Genomic DNA, 13,123 nt, shown 5'->3' with positions numbered 1-13,123 from the left:
CACAGGCTGTTCTGACACAGTTAAAGCCGACACTGGGATTTTGTGGGTTTAAGAGTGTTACCAGGAAAACTGTGGAAATTGATGAAATGACATGAAAGCTGAATTTTATTTTTAACAGGCTGAAAGCAGAATAAATGTAACTGTTCAGCTCTGGTCAGTTTAGTTTAGTTTTAAACTAAAGAGCCTTCATCAGGACATTTAATGACCACTTTCTGACACGTCAACAGTTAGCCACTACCAGTGTTGGGTAAGTTACTTTAAATTAGTAACTTAGTTACATTACTAGTTACTTCTATCAAAAGTAACTCAGTTACTTCAAGTTACTTGTTACTTTCAAAGTAACTAGTTACTAGGGAAAGTAACTTTGGTTTTACTCAGAATTCTCTTGTTAATGTGTTGCTTCCATAACTTTGCCAGTCTTCTAGCTTACTTACTTGCCACAGTGCACTGTGCCACCTACCAATAGAAAGGAAAAGATAATGTGCATATTTCCACGAGAGAAATCCCACGCCTGGATTGTCGTTGACCGCCGCCATGATTCTAGCCTACGTCACAGCGTCATGTGCGCCTTTTACATCCAACACAAAAACTGCAGTCGTGGTGCTTTGATTGTACTCAGAACTCTGAAATTCTGCCTTCCGAATAGGAAGATGTAGGTAACACCAGACTGCAGATGAGCTGCTTACAGGGCTGGACTGGGACAAAGAATTGGCCCGGGCATTTTGACTAGAGACCGGCCGCCATTATAGGAAAAATCATAAAGCCTTTGAATGAAAACAAACACTGTTGGGACAGTGATGTTCACTGTTCTGATGGTATATATGTATCAATCTATTAATCGTTTGTTGTAAGATTCAGATAATTATGTTTAAAAGCTAGACATTTTAAATGAGAATAAGAAAGAAAAGTATTCTTTGTGCCCCCCTCTCCCTGTTAATGCCCTACCTGCCCCCCTGGCAACACTTTGCTAGACCCGCCCCTGCACAGTTACCAGCTGTCAGCTGCTTAGAAAAGGATCCTGGTGTTATTTGTCTCTCAGAAACAGTTCATAACTTCAACTCATTCATGTCAACTAAAGGGTAAACCTGTTTCTCCATCAGCTGTTCAGCTCTGATGATTCAGTAAGGACATCTCCTGGTTTCATCTTCATGTTTCCCTCTCACAAGATCTCCAAACCGACATCATGACCAGCAGCTTTTTTGCAGCTGTGGCTCCAGCAAACATCAGCTGATACTAGAAATTAATATTAAATAAATTCTAACAACAGCTGATCAAACATGCTGCTGTTGTTTAATAATTAACCTTATGAACAAAATAAAGTTCAACATCAGTAACATAGCACCCACCCAGCTGTATAGAAACCCCATCATGCTAGCTAGCACGCAAAAAGTCAACAGTTCATAACTTCCCTTCAACTCATTCATGTCACCTAAAAGGTAAACCTGTTTCTCCATCACCTGTTCAGCTCTGATGATTCAGTAAGGACATCTCCTGGTTTCATCTTCATGTTTCCCTCTCACCACATATCCAAACCCACATCATGACCAGCAGCTTTACAGCTGTGGCTCCAGCAAACATCAGCTGATAGAATTTATTTAATATTAATTTCTACTAACAACAGCTGATCAAGCTTAAACGTGCTGCTGTTGTTTAACGCGACATCGGCTGGTTTCCTCTTTCTGGCGCAAAGTGGGCGATAAACAAACAAGAGAGCTGATCAGCTGATCATTGATCAGTTTCATGATTGAAGTAGAAACAGGAGAGGGAGAGGAGAGAATGAGAGAAGAAGAAGCAGCTGTGCAGCAAAGACACAGAATAACCCCAGCTTTGTGCGTGATATTTTCTCTGAATACGAGACGTTTCTGTTTTTTACGGGACGGTTGGCAACTCTAATAATTAACCTTATGAATAAAATAAAGTTCAACATCATTAACTTCATAGCACCCACCCAGCTGTATAGAAACTCCGTCATGCTAGCTAGTACGCAGTACGGAAAAAGTCAGAATAACGAAAATAAACTCCACCTAAACTTGGTTTATATCTGACCCAGATAGACTGCAGGTCATAACTTCTTACCTGAAGTTCACACTTGGACCGGCGGCCGCCTCGGGTCTCTCTTCCTTCTGCGTCCCCTTTCTCTGATCCACCTGCTGGTCTCCACCACTTGCTAATGTTACTGGAAGCTCCGTGATAGCCACCACACGAAGTAACGAGTAACGACCCTATCTAAATCCCAGTAACGACTAACGCGTTCCTGATTTTGGCATAATAACTAGTTATCGTGCTCGTTACCACAATAATAACGTAGTTACTGTAACTGTTACTTAATAACGCGTTAGTCCCAGCACTGGCCACTACACATACAAAACCTTGTTTCCCACATAACATTCCAACAGGGAAACCTGAAAAACCTCTGAAGGATGCAACGCCACGACACACAACAACCACGTTAACCATTTAACCCATATATTCAAACTATCTGTCACCATATGTTTAGGTCTAGTATTATCCACTTATATCACAAGTCGGCGCCACTTGTTGCGTGAGCTCCTATTGGCCCACACACAGTTTGTGAGATTTAATAATTAGGATTAACCTGTAACTTTTGACCATGTTATGGCCTATTGTAATAAGTCAAAACATCAGGTTAATCAAAGTTGGCCCTGCTGACGATGCACCTGGAACTCTCTTTTTCCTACTAAGTAGCTGGCCTTACACCTGTTATTACTTGAACTTCTAAATTCCTTTTGGCCATCCAACTCCAAGATGACCTAATGAAATGATGGATGACAAGGTGTGTGATGAGTACCCAGAAAATTATGTAAGACAAGTGCCAAAAATGTGTAAATTCAACATGTTGGTTACAGTAAAACAATGACAAAGACATTTAGTCAATAATTGTTTTAATTCCGACATTTGTAAAATTGGGAAAATACCTATAGTTTAAACTTAAACAACTAAAAGACAAGGAGTCAAAAGTTAAAAGCTTGCTAGAGGAGGGGTTACGGAATCTTGGAGAAGGTCAGAAATGTCCCCATCAGCTCTTTCTGTTGGGCTTAAGGCTCTAGACCCCAGAGTTTGTTTCGCTTGCTTTGACATGTTTTGCTGTTTATATGACTCAGTTTAATAAACTGTTTCAAGAATTGTACTCTTTTTCCAGACGACCTTTGAGCGATTTGATTTTAATTGGATCTAAAAGAACAAAAAAAAGAAAAGAAAGGTGAATCTCCACATCATCAGGTGGTTAAGGTTATTTGGCTTGCTGGCTTCAAAATTTTTGACACATAGTAAAAATTTAAAAACACTTCATGGCGACTGTGCTCATTAAACTGACGTCATGCAGTTCATCTGCTCACCGGATGAGGGTCAAAAAATAATCATCAATGAAGAGTTCAAGGAGTTTCTTAAAAACTGATTAAAAGCAGCTGTTTTTATAGAATGACAGAAACATGAGAGATGATGAATGCCTTTAATAGTTTATACACTAAGTACTATTGGATGTCCACTTATTCAGCCATGTTGGAAAAATCCAATTAAGAAAAAAATCAAACATTTGGATTCATTTCAATGAGCTCAGACTTGCTGAAAATGCAGAGGAGCTGGTTGTGACCTGAGCTTCACAAACACCACATATTAATATTCACTATGAAGCTTTGAGTGGAAAAAGACAAAAACAACACGTGGATCCTGGAATAATGGGAGCTTCCATCTTTAAAGGACTGAAGAGGAAGAAGTTCACAAGGCATCATTTAGAACAGTTTAAAACATCAACTGATTGCATCCATGAATCTGAAAATGTTTTTTTGAATGAAAGAGACAGACATGTACATGTTCGTTATTAGTGTTTCTGTATACAAGATCTTAGTGTCCAACATAAAGGCTGAAGCTGAACTCTCACACCACACCAATGCTGCTGTTACACTGTCAACACATCACCACCATATATTAGTCACATCACCACAACTCATATCAGGACAGACCATCAGAGCTTCACTGCTAAGATTACAGCATGAAAAACACAGCCATAGAAAAAAAATACACGAAACGCAAGATTGTGTAACATATGAACACAGCACCGTGAGAAAGCAACCAAGTTTATTTCATATCAAAAATGACAAACACAAAGAAAATAAATGATTCATTAACCAAACAATGTGATACAGAACATATGCAATGATATATAGTAATGTTTATACATTTCTAAGGACATTCAAACAAAAATGTAACCAATATACTGCAAAATATTACTGTTGAAAATGCCTGAAAAACACAAGACTAGTTTAAAATAATCAATGCAGCGTCTGCTGTTTATTAGATAAGCCACATGCATTATGATCCCTCAATACAATCATATTCCGATTAGAACTGCATTCAAAACTGTTGAGCCAATATTTTCAGCTTCTATGGCTGAAACATTTTCACATGATGAGCTTCCAATAATGAGTGAAACAGTAAGATCATGTGGAGAGTTTGGAAACATCCAGCATTCGGATTCATTTTAATGAGCTCAGACTTGTTGAAAATGCAGAGGAGCTGGTTGTGAACTGAACTTCAGAGAAACACAACATACTGATATTCACTGTGAAGCTTTGAGTGGAAAAAGACAGAAAAACAACATGTGGATCCTGGAATAATGGGAGCTTCCATCTTTAAAGGAACAAAGAGGAAGAAGTTCACAAGGCATCATTTAGAACAGTTTAAAACATCAACTGATTGAATCCATGAATCTGGAAACGTGTTTGTGAGTGAAAGAGACAGACATGTACAGACTGAACTATCTGTTCAACAGTCAGTGTTTCTCTAACAGGAGGACACTCTTTACAACCCACTCAGCACAGGGACACTGAGGAATCATAGCCAAATGCAAATCCAGGATAAAGAGGTTCAGTGAATGTGGTGTTGAAGGTGTGGAGGTGGATCAGACTGTCAGAGGAGACTCTGTAGAAGGACAGAGTGCCAGCAGGACAGTCCACATACACTGCTGCTCTGTTAGAGGCAGAGGAGGAGGAGGAGGAGATGGTTGTTTGTCTGTTATTATGACAGACAGAATGAGGACCAAAAGCTGAGCACCTCAGACTCCAGGAATGAGCATTGTATCCAAGCACACAGTCAATACCCTTTCCTTTCCTTATTATTCTTCTGTAACTCACTGATATATGAACCCATCCGCTCCACTCAAACTCCCAGTAACAGCGACCAGTCAGACTATTTTCACACAGCAGCTGTGGATGCCAATCAAATCTGTCTGGATGATCAGGATATGAAAAAGTCTTCCACACACGTGTCACCTTCGTGTCGTCGTCAGACAGTTTGAGCCATCTGTGAACTGTGTTTGTGTCGATTGTGAGTTGACAGGAATCTGATGGAGAGAACAAACACAATCCAGCTGCAGTTATTGATCCATCATCTGTTCATTGATTTACACTTTGATGATGACTCCTGACATCAGAGATGTGACAGTTTGAAGATGGTTGAATTAAAAATACACTTACACTTCCTCAGACCTGGTGTCAACCATCGTTCTCCAGCAGGCTCCAACCTGAAAGGAGGAGGGGGGGGGTGTCAGACCAGCACAGTCTTAGCATGCACACATGGGCTCTCATACACATACTGTTAGACACTAACAAAAGCAACAGTCCAACATTTTTACAAATACACTTCAATCTATACGTGGATCAAACTGCTGATGACTTGGACTGATCCTGGATCTGTCAGTACACCACTGAATTGAATGAAATATGACTGACAGGGTTCAAACACCTTTTTAGGGTTAAATTCAAGCACTTTAAGCACCTTCAAGGTCCAAGTTTTTTTCAGCATCCACCCCCCACTCCCAAAAAAAAGACAAGAATGCCAGTTTCGATTTGCATTACCTCAGCAAGACCATGTGAAAATTAAAACAAATCATCCTAGGTGAACTGTTCCCCTTTTGTTAAAATGTAGAAAAATGCACCACAGAAAAATAACGCAAAAGGAAAACGTTGCCTTATATAACACACATCTCTCTCCTGTTGAAAAAAAATTTAAAAAAATGAAAGCCTTCTCACCAGATATTGATGAGTTTTTTGTTTGGTTTTTTGAAGCCAATTCCCAATAAAAGTAACTGTAAGATGTTTAACTACATTGCTGTTTGTATTATTGCTCAAGTCCTAAATAATCGCTTTTAAAAGTGCCTGTGCTAATAACACAGTTTGTCCCATACTTCAGCTAGAATGGAAAAGACACAAAGCTGGAGTTATTCTGCGTCTTTGCTGCACAGCTGCCTCTTCTTCTCATATTCTCTCCCCTCCCGCTTTTGTTGCTCCATCAATCATGAAATTGATCAATGATCAGCTGATCGACTTTTCTCTGTTTTTTTTTCTTTTTTTCTTTTTAAAATCGCCCACTTTGTGCCAGAAAGAGGAACTGTTTCTGAGAGACAAATAACACCAGGATCCTTTTCTAAGTAGCTGACAGCTGGTAACTGTGCAGGGGCGGGTCTAGTTTTGCCAGGGGGGCGTGAAGGGCATTAACAGGGAGAGGGATTACTTTTCTTTCTTAAGCTACGTCCACATGTACACTGGTATTTTTGAAAAACAGAGTATTCCCGTTTTTGTTTTTTTTTAATCCTGTTCACACGTAAAAACGAAGGAAAACGCTGCTAGGAACATGCCAAAGCAACAGGTGTCAATATATTCCTAACCGTATAGAAATGTTGGCCAATCCGAAGTCCAGAAGGCTGGGTAGGAAAGATTAAACAAAGATTTTTCATTTTGGTAGTCCTGGCGCCTGGCTCTCACCATGAAATAATTTTATCTGTCAACCTCACCCATCAAACTCAGGGGGCGGGATTAACGCTGATCGACTCAAAACCATTGTTTTTAGCACACAACAACCAGCATGTGGAAACTAACAGAACTGAACTTTGTATTTGGTGACACACAAACAGGGTTTTTCAGTTTTAATATTTTTTTAGCCGAGAATGTAGTGGTTTAATCTTCATGTGTCTGGTCGGTTTGTCAAGATACAGCCTCTTTGCAAAAGTGCTTCGATGATTTCGGAGATGTCTGCCCAGTCTCACGGCAAAGCGTGGATAGACCCGCTCGCAAGCAATCGAGCTGTTATTACCGCAGACAAAGCGCAGGCCCCGGTACACAGCTGTAATAATCCCCGCTGACACTGACTTATTTTACTGAGGTTATATTTATCGGGGTTTTATTTCCTGATGTTCTTATGTGTCCTACGTGTTTCACTCGCCAATTCTGAATTATAACTAACATTAAAAACATGTTTAAGGAGGAGAGAGAGCAAATAAATTCGATTAACAGCTGATCTTTGGGTTTTTGTTCAGTCATCAGCGTGACCTGATAAACACATAAAAGAGATAACGTTGGTGTTTCCGTCATGTAGTAACTGCTGGCTTTAACTGTACAAAGGTTGTTCGAAACTATGACACACATACAGACTTCATGATGTTCGGCTAATATTTTTATTGTGAATATTAATCATGAGGGTAAACGGACCTGTACACCACAGAGCGAGGTCAGCATGTCCACGATATCTTCAGCTCTCTGAGTTAACACAGAGTTTCCCAGCTGACTAATCTAACGGTCATCTACGAATGTCACGGGTCATATCAATATGATTTTACAGAAAATCATCCTTATTACTGCCAACTATTCCAGAGACGTGAACATCTACAGCATAAAGAACAGAAAAATATAGCAGTACAGAGAAAACCTGCAGTCAGCTGAGACTGAAGAAGTCACTTGGATGAGTGACAAAATGTTTCTCCCACTGAAAACACCACGTCCAGATGAATATAATCATATTTGGGGGATTTCCTTGCCTGGATGATTGAGCATGCATCAAGAAAAATAGGAAGTGAGTGAAGGACACAAGAAATGTTTCCAGCTCTTCCTCCTTTATTAGGCATTCTCTCCATACCTGAGAGTGTCCAGTCTCCAACGTGGATCCTTTTGTCCAGCCGACAACAGCTCTATTCCCGAGTCTCCTGGATGATTGTAGCTCAGGTCCAGCTCTCTCAGATGGGAGGGGTTGGAGTTCAGAGCTGAGACCAGAAAAGTACAGCCTTCCTCTGTGATTAGACAGCCTGACAGACTGCAGACACACAAATTAACAAGCAATCTGTGAACAACAATTTTATGGATGGCTGATACAACAACATCCATTTCCATCCATTATATTTAAAATGACTTTATTTATAAGATGAATTAAGTGGAGAGGAGAAAAAAAAGTTAAGGATATGCGGTAGTGACATATAAAAGCATCAGCAGTAAAAATCAGTCTGCGCCTGTAGCAGCATAACTAAGGGATGGTTCAGGGTCAACTGATCCAGCTCTAACTATACGTTTTATCAAAAAGGAAAGTTTGAAACTGATCTTAAAAGTAGAGAGGATGTCTGTCTCCTGAACTCAAACTGGGAGCTGGTACCATAGCAAGTTGTCCTACTGTGAGAGAGACTTCAACACGCGTATGGGTAAAGACAATGAGAGTTGGATGGGTGTGATTTTGAGGAACAGCCTAAAGAGAGGGGCTGAGGTGTTAACTGATCACCACCTGGTAGGCTGTTGGATCAGATGGCGGGGAAGGATGCTGCACAGACCTGGCACACCTAAACCTATAGTGATCTTGCCCTAAGAACACTTGGCAGATGCCCCGGTCTGCAAGCTCTTTAACCCCCATCTGTAGCTGAGCTTCTGAGGGCGAATGGGGACATTGAGTCCGAATGGATGATGCTCAACGCCTCCATTTCCAAAGCTGCTGCACTGAGCTGTGGCCACAATACTTAATTTTTTATCTACAAGGGCCTGATATCAATTTATGACATCATACTGCCACTGTTCTATCAAAATTTAAAATGTATGTCCATATGTGGATTTTATTTTTCTCAGAAACAAAAATTAGGTACAAAAAAAAAAAAAAACCAAACAAAAAAATTATCTGGTAATTCTTTGTTTTTACATTCATCAGGTCCCAATCTCCCAAATAGCAAAGAGAAATTAAAAATGCATGCCATGACAGAGTTCGGGTGTTAGGAGATTAATCCCCCAACCTGCCCAACCAGAAACCTTTCTACCGGGTGCACTGCACTGATTCATGTTTATAAGCTACCACAGTGGTTCTCAAACTTTTCACAGTGAGTACCACCTCATGGCTCTTGAAGTATCACCCTTATGGTGCTTTTTGTGCAAAGATATAAATCACATTTTAAACGATCCTCTGTGGAAAGATTTGAATCCTGACCTGAGAGTTTCAAGGTTACATTGTGGACTCTGCAGTGCAGCAGACAGAAGCTTCACACCCAAATCCTGCAGGTCATTGTTACTCAGGTTTAGCTCTTTCAGACTTGAGGACTGGGAGCTGAGAACTAGGGACAGAGCTTCACAACTTCCCTCTGACAGGAAACATCTACTCAGTCTGAAAAAATATGGAGAACACAACAACTGTGTTAAAGTGTAATCGTAGTGAAGTGAGAAGTTATGAAATGATACAACACATAGATGACGTTTATTGAATTAGCTACAATTATTGGTTATTTTTGGCAACTGATAAAAATAAGTAATATTGTTGATTTTACCTGAGTGTTTCCAGTGTACACTGTGAAGCCATTATTCCTACAGACCGAAGATTCATTCCTGAATCCCACAGCTCAGAATTATTCAGGTCCAGCTCTCTCAGACTAGAGGATTGGGAGCTGAGAACTGAGGACAGAGCTTCACAGCTTCCCTCGGAGAACTTACAACCCATTAGCCTATTTAAAAAAACAAAAACAAAACAAACAAACAAAAAAAACCCCACAAGAAAACAAACACTAGTGTTAAAGTGTTGTCAGCATGGCGTTATTGCCAATATTCAATCCTGTTTTTTTAAGATGCAACAATGATTGGATAAACTTTAATCAACTTATTGATTAATTCTGAAAAATAAAATGTTACTTGATCTGACCTCAGAGTAATCAGCTTGCAGTTTAGATTCTGCAGTCCAGCAGAAAGAGTTTCAGAGCTGCTCTCCGAGAGGTTACTGAAACTCAGTCTGAAAATTATAACATGAACAATGAAACACTTGTTTTACTAATAAACTACTACATTTAGCAATGTGTTTTAAAATAATCTTTAATGCCTAGGATTAAACAGGTTAGAAATGTGACAGTTTAACTTAGAGATAATGAGAAATACTAATAGACACGTATGAGTGGCATTTTTAACTGTTTTATTTGTCAGCTGAACAAGGGAGAAAAAACAAAAAAACAAAACAAAAAGCTGAATATACTGACCTTAGAGTATTCAGTTTACAACATGAACTCCCCAAAGCTGCAGACAGAAGCTTTACACCTGAATTGTCCAAGCTGTTGATCCTAAGGTCCAGCTCTCTCAGACTAGAGGACTTGTAGCTGAGTACTGAAGTCAGAGCTACACAGCCTGCCTCTGACAGCTCACAGACACTCAGCCTACAAAATAAAGAAGCATGAAATCTGTGTCATTTGTTAAACAGAGAAGGAGGAAAAATAAATAAATACCCCCCCCCCGCCGCACACACACACTGCAGGGACACTACAACTTATTGATTAACTAAAAGTTTCAAAATGTAAGCTGAAGGGAAGGAACAAAACATAGCACAGAAACCATAGAAACAACCAAAAAATGCAAAAGTAACCGTAAACAATGAATGTTACTGAGCAGCACACTATATGCATAATATGTTTAGAGGCATCAGCCAACCAAGATAGTGTGTTTCTGGGATTACTTGTTCGTACATCCTACATCATACATACACCTGTGTCTGAGAGCACTTGTATTCATGTAAATGTCTTAAATTGGGTGTGGCGAGGAACAGCCCTGCCACATAGGACATGAAGCAGGCATGGAGGAGACTCGGGCACCAGAGAGCCAGAGGCCCTTCCTCCGCAGAGCTCGAGAACCCAAGGAGGACCACAATCACACCACCCACCTAGAAAAGTCACCCAGCAGCACAAGTCACAGGAGGCCGCAGAGACGAGCCCGCAGGCTCCACTGGCAGCTGGCCAGGCCAGAGCAGACTGAGCCCTGGGCCAAGAGAACCGAGGACCCTCCACACCCCAGAATAGGGAACCCCGTTCCCTGAAACCCACTAATGGCATGGTGTCGAGGCCCGGGCCCATCTAAATTGGGTACCCTGTGCATGCACTCACCCACCCACAACCTGGCAACACACCAGCCAGGACCCAAGCCCCCCAGAAGTCCAAGTCCCCAAGCCCACCCAGGACTCACCAAGGAACCGCACAGCTACCAGGCATAGGACTGACATAGGAGCCTGAAAGGATCTTATTTTGGTATACCGTATTTTTGCGTCTATAGGGCGCACATAAAAGCCTTAGATTTTCTTTGAAAAGTGCAGTGCGCCCTGTGTGTGTTGTAAGGAGGACGAGCAAAGAACGAGTGGGAGAAGCATTTCGACGGTCACCATTAGACTAAAAGCAGTTTCGCTAGCAGAAGAAATGAAAATTGAACATTTCCAAGGAGGCCGGTCTTGGTGCTTTTGTTTCATGAAACGGTGCCATTTTTCACCCGGACCAGGACTACGGTAGCGCAGCAACTTCCAGCGGATTATAATGAAAAGCTGGCCATCTCCCGCTCCTACTGCAGCAAACACATCGCCGACAAACACATCCAGCCCAGCCACATCACTAACATGGACGAGGTGCCGCTCACTTTCGACATCCCGGTGAGTCACACTGTGGAGAAGAAGGGGACCAGCACGGTAGCGATACGCACAACGGGGCACGAAAAGTCTTCTTTTACTGTTGTGCTTGGCTGCCATGCTAATGGACAGAAACTTCCGCCTATGGTGATTTTTAAGAGAAAGACTTTGCCTAAAGAGGAGTTTCCAGCAGGAATCATTATTAAGGCAAATGAAAAGGGCTGGATGGATGAGGAAATGATGAAAGAGTGGCTGAGGGAAGTGTATGTAAGGAGACCAGATGGTGTTTTCCACGCATCACCATCGCTGTTGATCTGTGACTATGCGTGCCCATCTCACAGCCGATGTGAAAAAACAAGTGAAGCAAATGAACTGTGAGCTTGCTGTCATTCCGGGAGGCCTGACAAAGGAACTCCAACCGCTGGACATCGGTGTGAACCGGCCATTCAAAGTAAGGCTGCGAGCGGCGTGGGAGTGATGGATGACCAATGGAGACCACAGTTTCACTAAGAATGGAAGGCAGCGCCGGGCGAGTTACGCCACAATTTGCGAATGGATTGTAGATGCTTGGGCTAACATGTCTGCTGGCACTGTTGTTTGAGCTTTCGCAAAAGCCGAGGAGCCGCACGGCTCCTCTTTTCCGAGGAGCCGCACGGCATGGAAAGTGACTCTGACGGTGAAGAAAGTGAACCTGGAATGTTCGATGGAGATTTAGCGCAGCTGTTCAATTCAGACACAGAGGATGAGGACTTCGATGGGTTTGATTGATGACGATTACCAGTAATAAAAATGTGAGTAACAAACTCAGTTTTGCTCCCGCTTTATTTTTAAATACGCATACTTGTATGTGCGCTATAATCAGTTGTGCCTTATGTGTGTGTTAAATACAGTAATGGCACACATAACTGAGACTGCGCCTTTTAGTACGGTGCGTCTTATGGTCGTGAAAATACGGTAATGGATACTGGATGTGCTTGATGTTGCCAGCTGATCTGGATATAATGCACCAGATCAGGTTGAAGAGAAATAATAATGTTCCACCAAGAACACTTCTTATGAAATTTCTCAACCCAGTCTTGACTAGGTGGTGATGGAGGTGATACTGTGCAAAGGAGGTAACACCTCGAATCTGATGAAACACCTGGCGACGCATAGCGGGTTTTTTTAAAGCCGCGAAATACACCGTATTTGACAGCTTGCTGCAAGACCTCACAACAAGCACATCTACTGAGGGTGTGGTGCCTGTTATCAGACCCAGAGTTAGCAACATCCCCCAAGAAACTGAAGAGGAGAGTCCTGGCCCCTAGCCCTGCCATTGTAGCAGAAATGGCAACGGATGATGATGCAGCAGCAGCCGTTCTTCTCTGGGCGAGTAGCTTAATGTCGTTTGTGTTTAATTTATGTTGAGTAGGCTAACCACGTTATTACATTAATGCATGTAAGG

The 13,123-nt window shown here is 41.6% G+C and overlaps 1 protein-coding gene across 3 annotated transcripts in view; it reads right to left on the bottom strand.

Moving 5' to 3' along the window:
• Positions 1 to 3,454: 3,454 nt before the first annotated feature.
• Positions 3,455 to 13,123, bottom strand: part of LOC146521035 (uncharacterized) — a 235,515-nt gene continuing 225,846 nt past the window's right edge. For all 3 annotated transcript variants that reach the window (XM_085154243.1, XM_085154244.1, XM_085154242.1), the window contains exons 6-12: positions 10,277 to 10,450; positions 9,949 to 10,035; positions 9,581 to 9,754; positions 9,247 to 9,420; positions 7,927 to 8,100; positions 5,493 to 5,539; positions 3,455 to 5,359 (exon numbers count right to left, since the gene is read on the bottom strand). In XM_085154243.1, the coding sequence (XP_085010369.1) occupies positions 4,830 to 5,359; positions 5,493 to 5,539; positions 7,927 to 8,100; positions 9,247 to 9,420; positions 9,581 to 9,754; positions 9,949 to 10,035; positions 10,277 to 10,450 (1,360 nt within the window). In that variant the 3' untranslated portion in view covers positions 3,455 to 4,829. The remainder of the gene's footprint in view (positions 5,360 to 5,492; positions 5,540 to 7,926; positions 8,101 to 9,246; positions 9,421 to 9,580; positions 9,755 to 9,948; positions 10,036 to 10,276; positions 10,451 to 13,123) is intronic.

The sequence above is a fragment of the Neolamprologus multifasciatus genome, chromosome 3 (genome assembly GCF_963576455.1).
Source record: "Neolamprologus multifasciatus chromosome 3, fNeoMul1.2, whole genome shotgun sequence".
NCBI lineage: Eukaryota > Metazoa > Chordata > Actinopteri > Cichliformes > Cichlidae > Neolamprologus > Neolamprologus multifasciatus.
Note: the sequence above shows the minus strand (reverse complement) of the source record. Positions and strands in the feature narration are given on the sequence as shown.